At 39.4% G+C, this 22172-nt stretch overlaps 1 protein-coding gene and 1 pseudogene across 1 annotated transcript; both read left to right on the top strand.

The window, feature by feature from the left end:
- The first annotated feature begins 3490 nt into the window (after positions 1-3490).
- Positions 3491-20972, top strand: insig2 (insulin induced gene 2). The gene is made up of 7 exons (XM_085249510.1): positions 3491-3644; positions 6271-6479; positions 6945-7117; positions 11247-11371; positions 11595-11761; positions 13582-13681; positions 18902-20972. The coding sequence occupies exons 2-7, from the start codon at positions 6361-6363 to the stop codon at positions 18941-18943; spliced, it is 726 nt and encodes a 241-aa protein (XP_085105636.1). The 5' UTR covers positions 3491-3644; positions 6271-6360; the 3' UTR covers positions 18944-20972.
- Positions 16931-18895, top strand: LOC146556122 (uncharacterized; annotated as a pseudogene).
- Positions 20973-22172: the final 1200 nt, after the last annotated feature.

The following is a 22172-nucleotide window of genomic DNA, read 5'->3' as shown; positions in this document are numbered from 1 at the left end:
CTGTTATGATCAAGGCCCAGCCCCACCTCTCCATCACCATCCACAATCAACACCACACACACGATCACTCACATTTAAAGTGAATGAGCCGACAGAGGACTAATCATGAAAAGGTCCTCAGCGCTCGGCACAGGCAGGATGATGAATTGTATCCTGCCTGTTCGGCTGTGTAACGGGGCCTCCAAGTAGCTCTTGACAGCTAATTTAAAGCTCCCTATATCCTCCTCTTACTTCCCTTTATCAATCTAATTATTAGAGTTAAGTGAGTGTCCCTTAGGACTCTCCGATAGTCCAGCACAGAACCTGCTGAGTCATCTTAGTGGATAAAAAACACACATAAAGATCAGTGTAGCAGCATGGGCTAAAGAACAGTGCGCTGCAGCCATGTGAGGAGCACACTCTGTAGGCCTGAGGGTTTTCTGAGGATTGAAGATATCAGACAGAAGTCAATTCTAATTGTATTTGTATCATTGTGAATAATAATGCAATATAATATTATCAAAAGATAAGCAATGAATGGATTCTAGTACTTCTAATGGTGACTGCAAACCTGATATGTGTCATGACCTGATGGTAAGCACACACACAATGTAAGTACTTTTAACTCAGTTTCACTCAATATTGTACAAAGTATGAAGTAAATAAATAAAGATGTGTTGTCCTGCTTTGAAAAAGCATTGTTTTAAATTTACATAAAAATGGTCTAAATAATAATAATAATAATAATAATAATAATAATAATAATAATAATAATAATAATTATTGTTATTATTATTATTATTATTATCTGAGACTTTTTAGAGCTGTACTGTTGCTTCAGCAAACTGAGAACGTATTCAGGGCTCGACTAAGAAATTGCTGCTTTTGATCTTTAGGAGTGTTTTAAAGAAATAACAGAGAAATATTAGCTGTAACTCACATTTATGTCTTTGCGTGTATTTAAGTATAATAATGAGACCTTCAGTAGTACAGCATTAATGTTTAGGAGTCACGGCTGTTTTTATACACAATAATAATATATATATATATATTTGTTCACTGGAGTGTGTGATCAGTTTCATTTATCACTTACAAATGTATCTTCAAATGAAACCAGCTATTTATCTGTTTATTTATTTATATTTTATATTTCTAAAATGTATATTTCACAGTTACATATTACTGTAATAAACCATCACATCCGGTTATTTCACAACTTAAGGCAGCAGTAAACATAGTAGTGTGACTGTTTACCTTTTAATATTCAATAACATAGTTGGTGGAAGTTGAAGAGGATCATTTCTATTTAGTTTGGTCTTCCATAAAACTGCCGGGCAAGCAGCACCTCCTCACATTTTTTAACAAAGTGTAAAGCAGCAAGCATCACTCGTGATTCTTACCAGCCGAGGTGGCCATGCTTGTTTTGTGTTTTCCAGTAAATTCCTGCGATGTTGTGCCTGTTTCGGTGGGATTTTTCAGTTCGATCAGTTTAATGTGTGAATGAATCTAAGAAGATTAACCTGGCTTACGTGCTGCAGCTTGTTAAAGGAAATGCGTGTGTTTAGAACAAATATAGATTCAATCCGCGCTTAATGTATTCGTGTAAAGACACATTTGGATTTTTGTTGCTAATACTGATTTGATTTTGTTACAGTCAGATTTTCGCAGATAAATTTTTTTGCAGTATACTTAAAGAAATGAATACTTTTTTCAACTTTTTAACTATCCTTCATCCTACATAATGCTCTTTGTTTCTTGTAAGAAAGGGCTGAGATCTCAGTAGTGATTAATGGAGGTTAATTGCACATGATGAGATCATGGTGTGGTGTAATTCATGTGAAAACATAGGAGAAGACATTAGTGGCACTTGGTCAGGTGGCAAATCAGCTGTCCACTGAGTGGGCTCTTGAAATGCTCGTTGAGATGGAGGACATGTGGGGGAGTGGGGATAGGTGTCAATCCTGAGCTTGAGGCTACACCAATGTGGAACTTCAAGGCAAATGAGGGGCAGAAACTGGAATTAATGCCACATAAGAGGCTGAGACTCTGGGCCATATTGCATGTGACTGGAGCAGGTCTTTTATGCTCATAGCGCCTGTGGCAATGGAGAAAAGTGCTTAAGCATGGTGAGACATTTTTTCTATAAAAGGACTGCAAATGGATTGAAGCACATTTGGTTCAGATTGTGTTTTTCTCATGGTGCACTTGACTAGTGTCTTCCAGGAGCTGGTTAGATGCATTATGGGTCTGGAGACGTTGTACACCCCTCTCACCTTCTGAACCTCCCTCCAAGACGTCTCAGACGATTGTCTGTCTTTGAGGCAATTAGCTGAGTTTTAAAAATCATTAGTGTGCATGTTGTGTAACTTAAATGTTTTCATTTAAACCATCCTTTGAATATTCTGCGAACTGTTTCCACATAAAAACAAATGTGCAAATAAATAAAGTTTATTAATAACATTACACGCATAGTTACAAAACATTAAAAGGATTTGTTAAATAGCACATGCTGGACTCTGACACTCCAAGGAGCTCAGTGAAGACCCAAAAGGATGATTAAATTTATACCACAAATAAATTGAACTGAACTTCACGTCAATCAAACCTCCCAAAATATCTAGAAATGATAGAGGACACAACTTTGCTGGACTCAGTGAAGGTACAGCACTCTTTTCAACCACGTGAGCACTACCAATTACTGCTTAGTGTAGTACAGTCCAGTTTATCATATAGGACTCGTGTTTAATTCTAATTTGAGTTTATTCCAGGATTTTAGTAAATATATTAACAAACAATTTCCCTCAGTTCAACATTTTTTCAGCGTTAAGCTTTCTACAGGTATTTTTTTAAAGATCCATAGCATGTAGACTCCAGTTAACAGATAGAGTTAAGTGCTATAGTTGACAAGAGAGCATGGCAAGCCTCTTTCTGTTAAAACCATTGTGTACCTAGGTATAATCCCCAAAACACCATCATGAGTTGCAGGTCTCAGTATGCTGATTACAAAATAGCATAAATGAGGATTAAGAGTAATCCATAGCGCATGGTGACTTTCTCACTTTTTCATTACTGTAAGCCAATCACACCACAAAACAAATCAATAAAATAAATAAATACAAAATTAAGTGTACGTGTATATGTGAGGATTCTTTTGAGTGGATAAAAACTAGAGTACAACGCTGAGCTGGGTATTGGGGCTGTTGTATTAAGCTACAAAAGATAAATTTAATTGCTCACTAAATTAAACATGGCCATTGTCCCTTTCCTAGTTATTGAGGCATAAACATTTCGCATGAAGCGACTGTGAATTAAAAACTATATATAAAAACAATCAACAGTTGAAACTATTTCTACAGAAGAATTATCCAATAGATCCTGTCTCTCATCTGTCTCTGCTTCTGCACAATTACAACATCGCTGGCATTCTTTTATAGTCCAGAGCGATTGGGTTAACGTTCCGCACACATCCAATCACATGACGCGTCATTTTTTGCGACGCGGTTACGTCATGCCTTTAAACGCGAACGGCTAGCCGTTCAGCCGGAAGTAGTCACAATAGGGAGAGAAAACTCTAGCTTTTCGTCTGTTTCAGTTCAGTGTTACACGACGAGCAAAAGCCATTGAAATGAATAAATGTGTAAGAACAAGGTGTTTGTCGGCATAAGGTAAGAGCTTGGACCTTAGCCAGTGTGCTATCACGTACACGACACGTTCGTTTTAGCTAACTATTCAGTGCTTACGTACACACAACGAACTTCACGTTAAGCTAACCTACGTTACCTCGGCAGCTGCGTGTTTTCTACTGTTACTATTTAATTGGGTGTTTAGTTGTTTCTTTGACATGTTTTGGTCGCCACCAGGTAGTAAAGGACCGGTAAATAGGGGCTGTGTTAATCGGTCTAACGAGGGCAAAATGCTGCGGCAGCCCTGGCGCCTGCTAAAAATAAAGCTTTAAAGATACGTGGTATGAGTGAATGAGGGGCACACGTGATCTACTGGCTCCCCCGATTCAGCCTTGCATAAAAGACGCTAAAGGTTTCAGTAGTCAAATCAGTACAGTTAATTATCCAGCGCAAGCTCACCATTCATCTGCTCAAACTGTCTGTAGATTGAAAAACGTAGCAGCATCACAGCATTATATTCAGCATTGGTTAATATAGCTGCTGATACATCTGCTACAGTGATATGTAAAAGTATTTGTCCCCTTCCTGATTTCCTGTGTTTGTTTAGTTTTTTTTGTATGTTTTGTCACACTTAAATATTTCAGGTAATCAAACAAATTTAAATATTAGACAAAGATAACACAAGTAAACACAAAAAGCAGTTTTTAAGTGAATGTGTTTATTATTTAGGGGGAAAAAGGCCAAACCTAAATGGCCCTGTGTGAAAAAGTTATTGCCTCCTCCCCGTTATAATGTAAATTAGCTGTGGTGGATCACCTCTTTGGAAAATCGGTAAAAGTGATTGAGAGCCCTCAGCCAAAATATTACAAAGACAGTCATAAAGCTGTGGGACTTCCACGAACCACAGTGAGAGCCATTAAGTTACCCCCAGAGTGGTAATGACGACTCATCCAAAAGACCCCAGAACAAGATTCAAAGAACTGTAGGCTTCACTTGCCTCACTTAAGGTCAGTGTTCATGACTCCACCATAAAGAGACTGGGCAAAATGGCCTGCATGGCAGTTCCAAGATGAAAATCCTTGCTGAGCACAGGAACAGGCTCATCTCAGTTTTGCCAGAAAACATCTTGACGATCCCCAAGACTTGATGCCATTAGTACTATAGGTCTATATAATAATGGATTCTGATTGTAGTTGTACATACAGGCTACTATAGAGCCAACCCACAACAATCTATCTGTAGTTGAATACGACAGCAGCTGCTACTTTGGAGCATTTAAAAAAGCAAGAGCAAGAATTAATCTTTAATTCAGTTCAATTAATTAAATCAGTTACTTTTCCTCACAAGTGTACTGGCACTCCTTTGTGCTTGCATTTTGTGCAGTGCTAGTATTAACAACCATAATAAAGTGCTTGAATGGTAATGCTAGTAAAATTGACCTAGCCTTTCAGGACAGCTTGAAAGCCATGAAGCAAGTTAAGTTTAAAAAAAAGTGAAGTATCTATGTTTGCAGGTGCTGCATCTGTCAGTCTCCCTATGTGAGACTTGATTTTGATGCTTTAGGTGGATGCAGACTCATTTGTCTCTTTTCCACTGGTACCCACTCGGCATGACTCGACTCTGCTCGGTTTCAGTCATTTTCCATTACAACTGATTGCCAACTAAATGTGTGTGAAGTCGTTATAGCAACGCGGCTTAAAGTCCCGTGGCATCATTTCTATCTGAGAAACAAATGCGACACAACAATGGAGGAAATCATGGCGATGGTATAGCTGCTGTTCGGTCTGTGGCTTTGTACCAGACTTGGGGAACGTGGTTTTGGTGTTTCTGGAGTCATTTCCCTCGTCAGAGGGTTTCACAAATAGTGGTTTGGATTCTTGTGCAGGAGTCGCTCTCAGAGGGTGCATCCTTTGGAAGCCCCTCCCCCTCCTTTTTTATTTTTATTTTTTTAAACTGTTCCTGAATTGTATCCAAATGTAATATGATCCCTTTTCTGTGGTCACCAGCTCTCCACCAGTAAAACCCACCAGTAACATCTTCCTTTTCCTGCTGATAGTGAAGCAAAGACCTAAAGTCATCACTGTTCTAATAATCACCTCGGCTCTTTGCCTCAGAGGAGAAATGAGCATGCTCGACACAGTTTAACAGCCAGTAACCAAATATCCACATGCATACATGGATGGTGGTTACATAATAGTGTATTAGTTTTAGATACATGAATTCAAGTTGCACAGGTTGTATACATGCAGTCAACCACTCATTCTATCTATATACAGGTCATGGTTTTACAGTCACCTCTATGCATGGTTACTGATGGTACAAGACTACATGAATGAGCACAGATTACAGGAATTGCTGATCATGGAGTATAGTTGGGTGGCTTGTGTTGTAATTACAAACAAACATGGAGTATGTAGACTTTTCTGAACATATACTCTGACTTTTAGTTCTGAAAGATACAGAAAGTTTTAACGTTAGAAGCTGTGTATATAATATCTTACACCATAAATCCTTTAGGTTTAAAAAATGTTCTAAAACTTACTATGTAAAACCATTAGGTCACCCATTACATGTAGCACCCAGCTAACCTACCTTTTTATGATGTTCTGATTGAAACAGAAATCAGCCTAATTATTATTTTTTTGTTTTGCCTGTTCTTGTTTTTCAGCGTGGTTTGGGATGTCAGTGGAGGACATTGACCACACTAATGTTTAAAGATGTCAGACACCATCTGTAATTTCCTGAATTAGTCTTACGAATGTCTCTAACCTTGACGACGATGAGCGGAAGAACAGTGACCGACGACCAGCAGCAGTGGTCGAGGTCTGGAGAGATGCAGCATTCTCGTGGACCATACATCTCAGCTATCACCAACAGGTTAGCTCTGTGTGCTACAGAAGGTCACCATAAGAAGAACAACAAACTCCCATAGTGCCATTTTTACTGTCTTTGCTGTATGTTACATAGTAAGGTAAATCTTTCATTAGTCTTTTATTCATTGAACATTGTAGCACAGAAACTGTAATCTGAGGCTAAGTTATCCTGCTAAAACTCAACACTGTATGCAGGTAATCTGGGTGTGACCTGGGTAACAAGGTAGCCAAGTTGTCCACTAATGGTCTGTCCCAGCTCCTTCAGTATACTTTTAAAAGTATTCGTGAGCAAGGTGAAGCCCAATTCATCACTGGTACAATTCTGGTCCAAGAGAGTGTGAGTGTGTGAATGAAGTGCTTAAAGTACAGAGAAAAAAGATCTTTGAGTGGTCAAGAAGACTAGAAAACACAATAGCACCTAAATACCAATCCAGACCAGCATCCTGACGCCTTTTATTTTGCTCTGCAGGACGACCAACCTGTTGATCCGAGGGGCCATGTTGTTCTCTGTGGGCGTCTTCCTGGCCCTGGTGCTTAACTTACTTCAGGTACAGAGGAACATCACCCTGTTTCCCCCTGATGTCATAACCAGTATCTTCTCTTCGGCCTGGTGGGTGCCGCTCTGCTGTGGGACAGCCGCAGGTGTGTGAAACGTTTCCCTTTTCAAAATGAGGTTAAAAAAAAATGTATTTTAAGTGGCAGGCGAGATAAAAAGCAAAAGAAAAAGTTCAGATGGAAACCACAAAATGTAGCTAGACAAGAGGTTGTGAACCTCCTGCCCCGGTGCTGCCTGTGTCTCTTTGCCCATCTCCAGTTGCTCACTCTGGAGTTGAGAATGATTTTAACGTCTTTGTTTATCATTGCTGTAAGTAATTCTCGATGTTCTCCAACTCTGTGATGTAGGGTGTAGCTAGAAGTGATACTTGCAACTGAAGTGGTATTTACCTAGGCTAGCTTGCGCTCTAGGATAGCCGCTTCGACGAAAGCTTCGAGTCCTTAGCAATAAACTTCTGCTTTTGTGCACAGTGCTATCAGTTTTTCATTATGACTGGGAAACACTTCAGGAGCTGTGTTCATCAACCAGTTTGAACTTTGTAATAATGTATGGTCTTGTGGACACCACTTTGTCTTGGGTCCTTTTGTTTACTTCCATAACGCTCGAGGAAAACAAAGAGAGAGAAGGCAAATCTAAGCTCAGATAAACAACAACAAATGACTTATTGTGTCATTATTTATTTAACAAAATTTAAGCTAAAATGCAGAGTAAGAAACAAAGAACATCCTTAATGTTTTTATGGTAATCAAGAGGGAAAGAGGCACTGCTGTTGCTCTGAGATTTACCTTTTTTTTGCAGATTTAACTGAATTGTAGAAGATCTAAGCAGACAGATCAGCTTAGGTACTTAGGCACGAGTACCAGTCCTGGCCTTAAATTTATGTCTGCTGTCCTTGATATAGCCTAACATTGCCCGTTACCACATCAGCCGTGCCTGCAACAGTCCAACATAGTGCATTCCTGTACATTTCACAACAATACTTTAAGGTAACCTGTTTAGCCTGCACTACATCTACCATGATTTCCAGTTTATCAGACACCACTGAGCAGGCCTTACCTCTCCTGTCCCGTCTTTCTTACATCTTTCTGCATGTCAGAGTGCACTTATCATACACTTTTTTTTCTCCTTGGGAAATACACACTCTGTACAGCTCACAGACACACCGTGGTCCAAAGTGGCACTTGTCTATGCTCTGTTTATGCTTGCTCATCTTCTACAATGCTAGCAAGAGCTGTCCTCTAGAAGGTTCTGCGATGGTACTGAGCTAAAATCTCCATGTTGTTAGCTGAAAACGACACCAAGCAGCACACTAAAAATGAACTCTCTGTATAGCAATAAGTATTAAACTGCTTTTCCGGTTAGATTACTCACTAAGTGAAGGGTACTGGAAAGAATATCACTCCAGTCTCCTTTATGCCTCCAGTGAAATGAATCTTAAATGCTCCACAGCTACAAGCAAATTACTGAGCATGCAGCAAAGGTACTAACCTCTGGGTGCAACAGTGTCAGCCTTCACCTTTGAACCAGTCTGAAGCTCATTGGACGCTATCCATCTGTGTCAGGCATAGATAGATCTTTCCTACTTAAAATGAGCAAGTTACACAGTAATAAGCAGAATATTTTGTGAGCACTCACCAGGTGCATGATGGTATTCAGTTTATTATACAATTAAGACACACAGTTTATGCATTTTCTGAATGTTAACTCATTCACTGCCATTGACGTCTATAGCCGTCAATTGCAGTGAATGAGTCAATGGGTTTAACTCATTCACTGCCAATAGCTGGCAGTGAATGAGTTAAAACGGTGTTCCACATAAATTTAAAGGTAGAATTCAGCAAAAACTGAAAATATGTTAACTCATGAAGGTCTGAGAGTCTCAAATTTATACATATGTGCGAATACTAGGTATACGCACATTTTTTATTTTTACTATTTTTAATTAAGTTTATGTGTGTTTTTTTTTTTTTTTAATTATTTCATTGATTTGTACAAACACAAATAGGACTCAGAGTTGCATGCCAAGCTTTGTAGCCATTCTGTTTCAGAGATACATGCTGATAAATACTCACAGGTGGTAAAATGTTAGATATTTACACCCGCTAGTAATGTTGACAGCCTAACTGATGCTGTGTCACTTTTGTTATAGGGCCCCAATGTTTTGCATCTGCACAGAGATTTTAAAGTGTCTCTTTGATAGTGAAGGTTATCAAACTAATATGACATCGAAATGTATTTATTGATCTAAAGACAGAAGGTCCCTGAGTCACTGGTTCTGGCCAATCAAAAAACCTTTCAGACACATGCACTAACTGTTAGTATGATGAAATGCAGTGTACTTGACTTTGAATTGGGGTTGTCAAAAAATAAATGCAAATCCATATTCAGATATTAATCAATACTAAAAATGTATATTGATCTTAATTTGCACCCGTATTGATACAAACTGGCTTCCTGTAGCTGACTTCACCCTGCAGACACAGCTGCTCCCACTAACATGTGTCAGTGTTCATGACTGAGCAGCAGTTTGGGAAACATTTCAATAGGACAGTAATGCTCCTGCTTCAACACTGCTGAGTCAAACAAATAATCATTTTCACAATAAATTTGTGATTTTTATAGGGGTGGCTGCAAGATAATAACTCCGAGTTGCTCTCTGATGCATCCATCGGAGTGTGAATGTGTGTGACTGTAGTTAGAAAGCACTAAGTACAGAGAAAGTGCTTGTGAGAATGGGTGTGATTGGGTGAATGTGGCATGTTGTAAAGAGCGCTTTGAGCATCAGTCCATTTACCATTTATATAAAAGCATACTTGTTAGTGCTACGTGGCATTTTTAGAAAAATTATGCACACTATACAATTCAGTTTTATTTATACAGAAACAAATCACAACAACGGTTGCCTCAGGGCACTTTTAACATGACGATAACTGTGCACGCACACACATCATTACATTGAAGGTTACAACATACCCGCCAGGCTTTTGGTTTATTGAAATGCTGTCTTCTGGGTGTGATGCTGCCGATGGAAATGTAGAGCAATGCCTGCTGCTCCCGAGTGGCTCAGCACAGAGCACAACAGCCCGAGGCTGTCTTAGTCCCCAGACACACAGTGTCGCCCACAGGAGCCTGTCATTTCCACCTGTTGTTGAAATACACAGTACTTTGTATCCCAGGGGACGGCTTCTGCATTCTGTTGAAAGTGCAGAAATAGTTTCGCTGCTGTAGTAGCTAGGTTAGTGGTTTCGTAGATGCGTGCTGCAATGAAAATAATCTTTTTGTTTTGTTTTTAAAAATTCTAGGTTGAGTTTCCTTGCTCGCTCAGAAATGAACTTATTTTTGCATGCTGTTGTACTTATTGAACCATTATCGTTGGCATTTTTACCAGATTAAATGACAGAAATGGGAACAAACTGGGTTTTGTTGTTGTTGCCCCACGAAAGGAAGACCAAGAGTCACCTCTGCTGCTGAGGATAAATACATCCCAGTCACCAGCCTCAGAAATCTCCAGTTAACAGCAGCTCAGATTAGAGCACAAATAGATGCCACACAGAGCTCCAGTAGCAGACACATCTCTACATGTTCAGAGAAGACTGTGTGGATCAGGCTCTTTTGGTCAAATAGCTGCTAAGAAACCACGACTACATGTATGGTTCCCACCATGAAGCATAGAGGAGGAGGCATGATGGTTGGAGGCTTTTCTGGTGACACTGGTGGGGATTTATTCAATCCCCCAACATGTAAATAGTCATGAAAATAAAGAAAAATCATTAACTGAGAAGGTGTGTCCAGACTTTTGACTGGTAGTGTACATACAAACACGAACCACTGTGACCTGCACACAAATCACTGCACAGTTTATGCTTGTGGATCATATTGTTCTCATTTGCAACACTTTTAAAGCAAATTCCTCTCCATGAGTCTCTGGTGGTTTTGGCTCTTTATTGTTTATTATTGTTACGTTGTTTTCAGGCCCCTCGCTGAACCTCGTTTTGCTACAAGTTTCTTCCTGTTGAAAGGGATGTTTTCCTTCCTACTGTTGCCAAGAGCGTGCCCATAGTGGGTCATCTGATTGTTGGGATTTTCTCAAATATTATAGGGTCTTACGATAATATTAAATCGAGGCTACTGTTGTTTTGAATTGGTGCTATACAGATGCATAATTTCCCTTATCTTTCCTCACAGTATTCTTTTTCCTTTTTTCCCCCCTCGCAGCAATGATTGGGCTGTTGTACCCCTGCATCGACAGCCGTCTGGGTGAACCACACAAGTTCAAGCGGGAATGGTCTAGCGTGATGCGCTGCGTGGCTGTGTTTGTGGGTATCAACCACGCCAGTGCTGTATCCTTAGAACGTTGGTATTTTCTCTGTTTAATAATTTTCCTCTGTACACCACCAGAGTGGACTTTAAATCACGCATTCAAGATGTAAGTAAAGCACAGAGTGTAACTTTTAATTCAAGGAAGTTTGTGTTTAATGACTTACTGGGTAGATGATGGAGCTGTACATTGTGTAAGTGCATCGTAGAGCATTCAGCCTGGTCCTTGACCTCTGCCTGCATCAGAAAGTGGATTTTGCCAACAATGTTCAGCTGTCTCTGACTCTGGCAGCTCTTTCCATTGGCCTGTGGTGGACATTCGATCGCTCCCGCAGCGGCTTCGGTCTGGGAATCTGCATTGCCTTTTTGGGTACGCTGGCCACCCAGCTCCTGGTTTACAACGGAGTTTTCCAGTAAGTTACTCAAACACTAGTTTGCATATTAAGACAATGTGGAGGCTGATTTGAGAGAAAATCATTACAATGACAAATGAATTTGGTAACTCAGACTTTATCATTAAATAAACTGCTGAATGCAATAATGTGAACTCCAAGTGAACTTTGTAAGTAGTTGCACTGGTGTGCCAGCACAGACTTATGGCGAACTCTGTCTGGTGGGCTTCTGTATTGTGCTTATTGAATCGAGTAATGTAGCACACTGTAATCCCTGTTTATAATTTAGTATTTGATAATAAGAAGTTATATCAGCATGTAGTAAGTTACCCTCCTCTAGCTCCAACAGTTGAATATTGACTGGTCCACAGTGATCTCTTCCAGCAAAAGAAAACTGACGCACTTAATATGAGGCACGATATTAGCAGGGCCACGCTGCCTTTACAGCACACAGCTATATCCTCCAGCACAATGACTAATGTTAGAGTATGGGCAGAATGCTAGTATTACTGTGCAAAATTCTTGAGCCACCCATTAGCACTTTATATGCCATAAGGAGACAGACTTTCTTGTAACTTTTAAAGTGGTCTTGAGCGATATTTCTCAAGCGTTCTGAATATGTTTCAGAGGTGTTTTCAGGCCGGTCCATGAACCTGACCATCTGAGAAAGATTTCTTGTTTTGTTGTTAATCCATAACACTGACCTTTAAGTCATTCAAGCATAAAAAGGCACCTAGAGATCAGATCGTACCAGTGTGGTGTTGACGTGTAACAGACAACTTGGCACAGAACCAAAGAAATGGCATGCCTAAAAGCTATCTATAGCAGGTGAACAGTACTGAAAGTTATATCATTAAGAAATATGAAAAAAATCTAGCAACAACTTGACACAGATTGTGAGGAAATGTGTCTTGCCCTTCAATTTGTCCATCTACTCTTTGTTCTACTGGATAAATTCCAAATTTAATTGCCTATTGTGTGGTTAACTATTTGTGCATGTTAGAGGTACTTCCACTCTTTGTTGTGGTCATTGTTGGCGTCATTGCTCAAAGTAATAATGTATTACACACATTACACAGAACACTTTTCTTAAATTTAACGCAGTGCCTTACTTACTCCCAGGAGAAAGTAATTTGTTACTACTTGTACACATTACGTTTCTCTGTAAAATGACCTGAAACGTATTGTCTCATAGATATCATTTAATATTATAAACCCGCAGACCGCAGTCCCACACATCAACACAAATCCCTATCATATTGAGGACACACATGATCTTTCTCTTAGCATTTAGGTATGAACACAAAGCCAACAGCATGAAGCAAAGATGACAACAAGCTCAGAAAACTTAATAACGATTGATTCTACTTAAACAGGTAGAAATGGAGGCCGCAGCCTGACTGGCTCTGGTCTCACTGGTTCTTGGCTAGCTTAGCGTTAGCATGCTCTTTGTGCAGATATTTACAAAGAGCCAAAGTTGTGTTAGCAGCATAAGTTGTTTCTGACCTGGGCACAGTTTGCACTTTATAGGTGTGAATTGAGAACCAGTTTTAATCTCAGCAGAGAACAGAATTAAAGGCAGCCACCATCTGAAGAAGAGTTTCTGCAAAGATCTATCTCCCATTTTCCTCTCAACATATAAAGAAATAACAGGTGGCTCAAGAGTAATGCACAGTAGTGTATAACACTTTCTAAATGACTAGAGATCTTGTCCAGAGACTGGACATTATTAACGATGATGATGATGATGACAAAGCAACCTTGGTTAATTCAAACAGTCAGTTAATTCTGCTGTGTATAGTTTAAAGTGAGTTTCTGATGTTTGCCTTTTCTCTGCCCAGGTACACGTCGCCTGATTTCCTTTACATTCGCTCGTGGTTACCCTGCATCTTCTTTGCAGGAGTAATAACTATGGGAAACATTGGACGGCAACTAGCTTTGGTAAGAAACAAATCAGTTTACATTTACATCAGTTACATTAAGGCTAAGCAGTCACTGCTTCTCAATTCATCAAAATTTTTAGAACATTTTCTGCTCTGATTTGCAAAAAGAATTTATGGTCCAAATTTTGAATCTACAGTACCAGTCAAATGTTTGGACACGCTTTCTCATTTAATGGTTTTTCTTTATTTTTACTACTTTGTACATTGAAGACACCAAATATATGAAGCAGAATATATCGAATTATGTAGCAAAGGAAACAATGATAAATAACTCTAAATTCAATTTCAATTTTCAATTCGATTTTATTTATATAGCGCCAAATCACAAAGACAGTCGCCTCAAGGCGCTTTATATTGTACAGTATAGCCTATAATAATAGATATAGAGAAAAACCCAACAATCATATGACCCCCTATCAGCAAGCACTTTGGCGACAGTGGGAAAGAAAAACTCCCTTTTAACAGGAAGAAACCTCCAGCAGAACCAGGCTCGGGGAGGGGCGGGGCCATCTGCTGTGATTGGCTGGGGTGAGAGAAGGAAGACAGGATAAAGACATGCTGTGGAAGAGAGACAGAGGTTAATAACAGGTATGATTCAATGCAGAGAGGTCTGTTAATACATAGTGAGTGAGAAAGGTGACTGGAAAGGAAAAATGTTATATATATTTGATTGCTGAGATTAGCCACCCTTTGCTTTGTTGACAGCGATTAACTGGTTTCACCTCACAGGTGAGCCTGTCAGGGTTCATGGTGGAGTTTGTTGCCTTCTTAATGATGTTGGGACCATCAGTTGTGTTGTGCAGCAGTCAGGTTGGTGCACAGCTGACAGGCCTGTTTGACAACTGTTAGAATTCATATTATGGCGAGAACCAATCAGCTGAGTAAAGAGAAACAACAGCCCATCATTGCTTTAAGAACTGAAGGTCAGTCAGTCGGAAAACTGCTAAAACGTTGAATGTGTCCCCAAGTGCAGTCGCAAAAACCATCAAACGCTACAATGAAGCTGTCTCACATGAGGACCACCCCAGGAAAGGAAGACCAAGAGTCACATCAGGAATCAAAGCAAAGGGCGGCTGTTAGGAAGAATCTAACGTACGGGTTGTACGGAAGCCCCAAACGCAATTTCATTGTTCTTTGACAATGACAATAAATAAATACTTGACTTGACTTAAAGTATGAATCATGTTATTTCTCACTTTTTGTTTACAACATATGTGTTCATTCATAGTTTGTAGATTCTCACTGAAGACATCCAATGTAAATAGTTGTGAAAATGATTAAAACAACAACAATTAAATGAGAAGGTGTGTCCAAACTTTTGACTGGTAGTGTACATACAAACATGAACCAAGCTTCATAATTATTTATTTATTTTTTTAAAAACAAAACTGACATTTTTTTTTTTTAAATATAGGTTTAACATTTAAAAGCACTGGTTTGTCCACTTTCAGGCTATTCTTTGCACTTTGAAATCTGAGCCAATGCTTGAGCCAGGCTCTCTCAAAAGCTAAAAATAAAAGCCTGAAATTTTAACAGGTCTTTCTTAACTTTAAAAAAAAAAAAAATCTGAATCTTGGAGAGATGAAAAAGTGTCTAAGTAGCAGTTCAAGTATGAAAAAAGTCCCCTATGGTAACAAGCCGAATTTTGTAATACTGGAAACACCTCAGTCCATCTCAGTGCACATTTTTAGAATATTTTCTGTTAACTATTATCTGTTTAACCATTAAAAAAAGACTTTTGGACGTCCATGATGAATACTGTCATAAACTTTATATATATATATATATATATATGTGTAAAATGTTTCAAGATGCATTTAAAAAGGTTAAAAGTTCTAGTATAGTTTTTATTACACTGAACAAAAATATAAATGCAACATTTTTGTTTTTGCTCCCATTTTTCATGAGCTGAACTCAAACATCTGAAAGTTTTTCTACATACACAAAAGACCCATGACTCTCAAATATTGTTCTCAAATCTTTATAAATCTGTGTTAGTGAGCACTTTTCCTTTACCAAGATAATCCATCCCACCTCACAGGTGTGGCATATCATGGTGCTGATTAGACAGCATGAATAATGTACAGGTGTGCCTTAGGCTACGTTCACACTGCAGGCGAAAGCGCATCAAATCCGATTTTTCTGACCCTATGCGACCCATATCCGATCATGCTATGACAGTGTGAACGGCGCAAATCCGATATTTTCAAATCCGATCTGGGTCACTTTCGTATGTGGTCCTGAATCCGATACATATCTGATGTTTTAGAAAGCGACTGCTGTTTGAATGGTCATGTCGCATTAAATCCGTCTTTTACGTCACTGACACAAGACAGAAGCCAATTATCAGCGCCGGAGAAGCGCCCGATAAGACATCGCGAACGCTTCCTGGCCATCCAGTGTAGATGTCAGTGAAACTGTTGGGAAGACAACGTTGGAGAAACGTGAACATTTTATTTGTACTGTATAATCTGCAGATTCTGACAGAAATCTGCAGCTATCCTTTGAAGCACCGCTCCTCTAAAACTGCAATAAGGATCATTATTAGGTTATTTACATTATTATGTCAATAACAAAATAACTTAAAGCAAAAATTGGGAAATGTAAAGTCCGAAGTCTTTATATTAAGGGTCATCAGTCAAACACTACTGTTTGCTCTGGGTGTAAACAGAGCGTGTTGTGTGTGACGTCTTCTTTTGCGCATGCGGCCGCTTTGAGTGTTCACACTAGAGCGCGTTTGCTGTCGCATTTTATTTGTAGTGTGAACAAGCAGACAAAAAAATCGGATTTGATCAAAGAATCGGAATTGAGCATTAAGACCTGCAGTGTGAACGTAGCCTTAGACTACGTTCACACTGCAGGTCTCAATGCTCAATCAATATTTTTCGTCTGCTCGTTCACACTACAAATAAAATGTGACAGCAAACGCGCTCTATTGTGAACCCTCAAAGCGTCTTGTGTCAGTGACGTAAAAGACGGATTTAATGCGACATGACCATCAAACAGCAGTCGCTTTCTGAAACATCAGATATGTATCGGATTCAGGACCACATACGAAAGTGACCCAGACTGGATTTGAAAATATCGGATTTGTGCCGTTCACACTGTCACACCATGATCGGAGAGATGGGTCGCATACGGTCAAAAAAATCGGATTTGATGCGCTTTCGCCTGCAGTGTGAACGTAGACTTAGACTGCCCACAATAAAATGCCACTCTGAAATGTGTCCGGTGAGTATGCTGACCATGCAAGAACTGGGATGTTTTCAGCTTCCAGGAATTGTGTACAGATCCTTGCAATATGGGGCCGTGCATTATCATGCTGCAACGCGAGGTGATGGTTGTGGATGAATGGCACAACAATGGGCCTCAGGATCTCGTCACGGTACCTCTGTGCATTCGAAATGCCATCAATAAAATGCACCTGTGTTCGTTGTCCATGAGATACACCTGCCCATACCAGAACCCCACCGCCACCATGGTCCACTCGATCCACAATGTTGACATCAGCAAACCACTCACCCACACGATGCCACACACGCTGTCTGCCATCTGCCCTAAACAGTGAAAACCGGGACTCATCTGTGAACAGAACACCTCTCCAATGTGCCAAACTCCATCGAATGTGAGTGTTTGCCCACCCAAGTCGGTTACAACGATGAGCTGCAGTCAGGTCCAGACCCCGATGAGGACGACGAGCATGCAGATGAGCCTCCCTGAGATGGTTTCTGACAGTTTGTGCAGAAATTCTTTGGTTATGGAAACAGATTGTTGCTGCAGCTGGTCTCAGGCGATCCTGGAGGTGAACATGCTGGATGTGGAGGTCCTGGGCTGGTGTGGTTACACGTGGTCTGCGGTTGTGAGTCCGGTTGGATGTACGGCCAAATTCTCTGAAACACCTTTGGAGACGGCTTATGGCAGAGAAATGAACATTCATTTCATGGGCAACAGCTCTGGTAGACATTCCTGCAGTCAGCATGCCCATTGCACGCTCCCTCAAAAGCTGCGACATCTGTAGCTTTGTGCTGTTTGATCAAACTGCATATTTCAGAGAGGCCTTTTATTGTGGGCAGTCTAAGGCACACCTGTACATTATTGATGCTGTCAAATCAGCCCCATGATATGCCACACCTGTGAGGGGGAATGGATTATCTTGGTAAAGGAAAAGTGCTCACTAACACAGATTTATAAAGATATGAGAACAGTATTTGAGTCTTTTGTGTATGTTTCAGATGTTTGAGTTCAGCTCATGAAAAGTGGGAGCAAAAACAAAAGTGTTGCGTTTATATTTTTGTTCAGTGTAAATTAGATTAAACTGGAGACTGAGTGTCATTTATAAACTCCACAATTACCAAACTGAGCTACATTAAAAATAAAAAATAAAAAAATAGTACAATTTATCATATTTGCTCAATCCAGCAGGAAAGCTGAATGACAATAGAACTTCTCTCAAGAGAATATGAAGAAGTGCGTCACCTTTCTGTTCATATTTTGACGACTCAGCACTCAGGCACTTAATTACCTTAATGTGTCCCAAGTTATAGATCCTGATTCATTTTGATGGCAAGTTTTTGTCTGTAATAGTTTTTGAGGTATTCGAACATCAAAAAAAGACAGTGGCTGTGGATGGACAGACCAAAAACATCTGATTTACATGATGTTGTTTGCTCACTCATCCAAGTTCATCCAGTTTAAGTGTTGTGATCGCTTTCATGACCACAGGTTGATAAAATGAAACCCCTAGGCACGCAGCCTCTTAGGTCAGCAGTGCTTTTCGTGTTGGAAATCACAGATGCCGTTTTTGCCTCGTCTCTTTCTTAGTGTTGAATCATGAACACTGAACTTAACTGAGGCCTGCAGTTCTTTAGAAGTTGTTCTGGGTTCTTTTGGGACCTCCTGGATGAGTTCTCAGGCTCTTCAGTTTTCTTTTCACATAGGGCCAGAATAGCTTCATCCCTCAAAATTATAAAGTGCACGTTGTATTTACTCGGGTTTGTCTGATATTAAATTCGTTTGATGAAACATGATAAAGTACTAAATGTACTAAAAAAAAAAAAAAAGGTTGCAAATGCTTTTTCACAGCACTGTATATCGACTGATTAAAGAAGTCACCCAGCCGAGTTACAATGATACATCATGTCCATATTGGTATATTAAAGTAGATGGGCTTTAAGTGGTGTTTTGTGTCTAACAGCTCTCCTTCTCCCCTTGTTTCCAGTATGAATACAAATTCATTCAGGACAAGAGCCATCAGGACTGAGGGATGTCTCTGCTGCATCAGACCTCTGCTCAGAATGACCTGAAGCCAGGTGCAGGTTATCAGCACGGACTACAGCTGGCTGATGAGCCAGTCAGGCCGTTTAAATCGATCCCCGAAATCTCGATCGGCTGCTGCGCTGCATTTTTGACTGGCTCTGTCAGGCCTTCTGCTACCACATGATATCCATGAACTGACGTGAATAGTGAGAGTGAAGTTTCTCTCCTTCCTTTCCTTTATTGCGGTTTATCTGTAATAGACATGGATTAGCAGATAAGCAGCCAACATTCAGATCAGCTTAGATGTTTGCTCCCTTGGCTCGGTTGTGCCAAACAGAATCTGTGGGATCTGTTTATTTATCTGCCCTCGTCTCATGATTCTTCCTCATCTGTCGTATATTGGTGGGGAACACACAGCCTAGTGAACATATCCAGGATGCATCTATGTACTGGACTTCTTTTTTTAATGTAATTATCCATAATCTACTTTTAGATCTTCTTCATGAAGAGATGTTGACAGGTGCTGGTGCTAAGGAAACAGGATGTCCAGTGTTCCCCTGTAGTGGGTACATGTAAGAGCCCATTATTTTGTGCATTAATATGTACAGTATCATCAGGTCAAAAAACACTGATGTCTTTGGGTTTAGGGTTAGAAGTGAGCAACACATTTAGAAATAGAAATTCCATCTATAAATGAAGACTATGGTGTTAATTAGTTTAAAACTAGTTACTGTTTTTTATTTCAGGGAGGAAGACTTGGCCAAAAGTCTTCCTGCTGCCTTTTAGTTCCCAGCTCACTTTGAATGGTGTTGTCCACCTAATGCATGACAGCAGATATGGAGTAACGGTGATGGAACTTCACACTGAATCAAATAAATTCTCTCTGGTCAAACTGGTTTTGCTGTAAGGAGATTTTCTGCTTCTACCAAAATCTGTTTTTTTTTTTTTTTTTTTTTTTTGTTTTTTTTCATTGTGAAGAGTGACTTTTGTAAAATAAGCAGTCACAAACCTGTTTGTGCAACTCATCATTTCATTGAAGGATGAAATGAACAGAACCTGTTTAGGTCACCACACATACAAACTGGTTCCAGTTTGGTTGGCATGCAACAAAAGAGTTCCTTTCACTGTAATAAAGTCCATTCTTCCCCAGCCACACTCAGTTTTCTGCAACTGCACCACAAACATTTCTTAGTGAAGCTCAATTGGGAATCCAGCATCCAACAGCATCACACTGATTTCTTAAATCCAGCTTCACACATCGTTAAATCTGACAGTTTTTGAGAGCTTGGCTCCACAGTGATGATTAGCCTTTAGTGTTTCATTTCCACTTTAATGTGTTTTTACATGTTTACAACAACACAAACTGGTTATTAGTAATTAGAGTCCCCTCCCCTTCTCTTATTTCTTATTAATCAACTCATCAAAATCCGTCTGTGAAATGCTGTTCATGCTCGTTGATCTACAACACTGTATGGTTGAGTCTTAAGGCTGATGATGATTTGTTATGTATATTGTGGTTTACTGACCCACAGTGAAAACCAGGTGTTTAGCAGTTTTAAAAGTCTTGGCTGTGTTTGTTCAGCGGACACATGCAGGATAACAGCCTGTGTATCATTTGAGGAACAGTTTAATGACAGTGATAAATGCTTTTAAGTGTAATAAGGCCAAATGTATCCAGTGTTTTCTAAGATCAATGTATTTGTTTGGTTGTTGATGTTTAATGACATCTTGTATTTACAAACATTTGAGCACTTTGAATTCCCAGAAAGTTTAACTGGATTCAAAGTCATAAGTGAAGGAAAAACTGAACATTTGAAGTTGGTTTTGGCCCATCTGACTGCTTTTTGGCTCCATGTAAAATATACATTGTATATTATACTTGCATAGTTCAAGAAGTATTTATGGGGCATTGTTTTTCTGCTGTTTTTCCTTGTTCAGTCTTTCCATCAGTCTAATATTCAAAAATGGTGAAATTAATGGTCACGGGGAGTTTCCACGTGAAAAATAAAGTAAATTTTCTAAACACTATGAAACTTCCTTTTATACTGATATAGCAAGTAATATTGGTAAATGCAATCACAAGCAATAAAAATAGTCTAACATGTACATGAAAAGGGCTGAAATTTAGCACAATTTTATTACAGTCAGTGGAAATTAATGTGAAGGGAGAAAAGTGTCCACAAGTGACAAAGTAAATGACATGATCAATATAGCAAAAGGCAGAAGACGATGTCTGAAAATCCAAACGGAAACACAGAAATGTGAGAAACATAACGTACACACAAATTAAGGCTTCAGATGGGGGACTAAGGAAACGCCACAGCTGAGGCAAAATAACAGGAGAAACTAATCAAGTAATACAAGACGGAGTAAACATTAATACCTGACACAGGGGATAATAGGAAATGTGGGCTAGAAAGGAGACAGAGGGAAACAGAAGACCAAACTACTGGTGAAACCCTCCCTCCCCCAAAAAGGACAACCTGTGCAAACACCCAAACCAGTCTTGTTTACTGTGGTGACTTCCACAATCCAGCAGAGACCAAAGACGGATCTCCACCTTAAGTAGTAACTCCAGATGAGCTGATTGCAATTGAGAAATGTAGACTGTATTGATATTGCACCTTAAAATCTGGAAGAAATAGAAATTAACCTTTTACTGTTTGGGAACACAAAACTGTAGACATAATCACCTCAAACTCCAGATATTAGCCCAAACGAGTCCATTTGTTTAGAGCGTATCTGTAGGGATAGAAATGAATTTTTACTGTACTATAAGTAAATAGAAAACAAATGGACTGAGATATTACAGAGATCCCCACGTATAGTTTTGTCATGTTTGAAAAAAGCGACTCAAAACAAGTTAAGAAGGCCAACAGCACTTTAATCGCTTTTATTGTGAAATAACATTTGTACTTCCTTCTGTGCTTGCTGCAAAGGCGCACTTGGACTGTGTTGTATGCAGTGTAAACCGTGACCTTTGCAAGGTAAAATATGCAAACTTTGACCTGTTCTTTTCAGAACCGTGCAAACAGGCTTATTCTGTGTCTTGTAAAAACTCCAAACATGTTCATTAGGGCTGCAACGATACACAAAATTCACGGTTCGGTTCGATACTTTGGTGTCACGGTTTGATATTTTTTCAATACAAAAAATGTTCATGCCTTTTTAATTTGTCATTTATTAAAATTATAAATAGATATTTTAACTCAAAAGTACAGTTTTTAAATTTA

Source organism: Mchenga conophoros, linkage group LG16, assembly GCF_057382185.1.
Source record: "Mchenga conophoros isolate Kocher_MC1m ecotype Shallow Benthic linkage group LG16, M_conophoros_male_GT1.1, whole genome shotgun sequence".
NCBI classification, from domain to species: domain Eukaryota; kingdom Metazoa; phylum Chordata; class Actinopteri; order Cichliformes; family Cichlidae; genus Mchenga; species Mchenga conophoros.
This window is presented reverse-complemented; position numbering and strand designations above follow the sequence as displayed.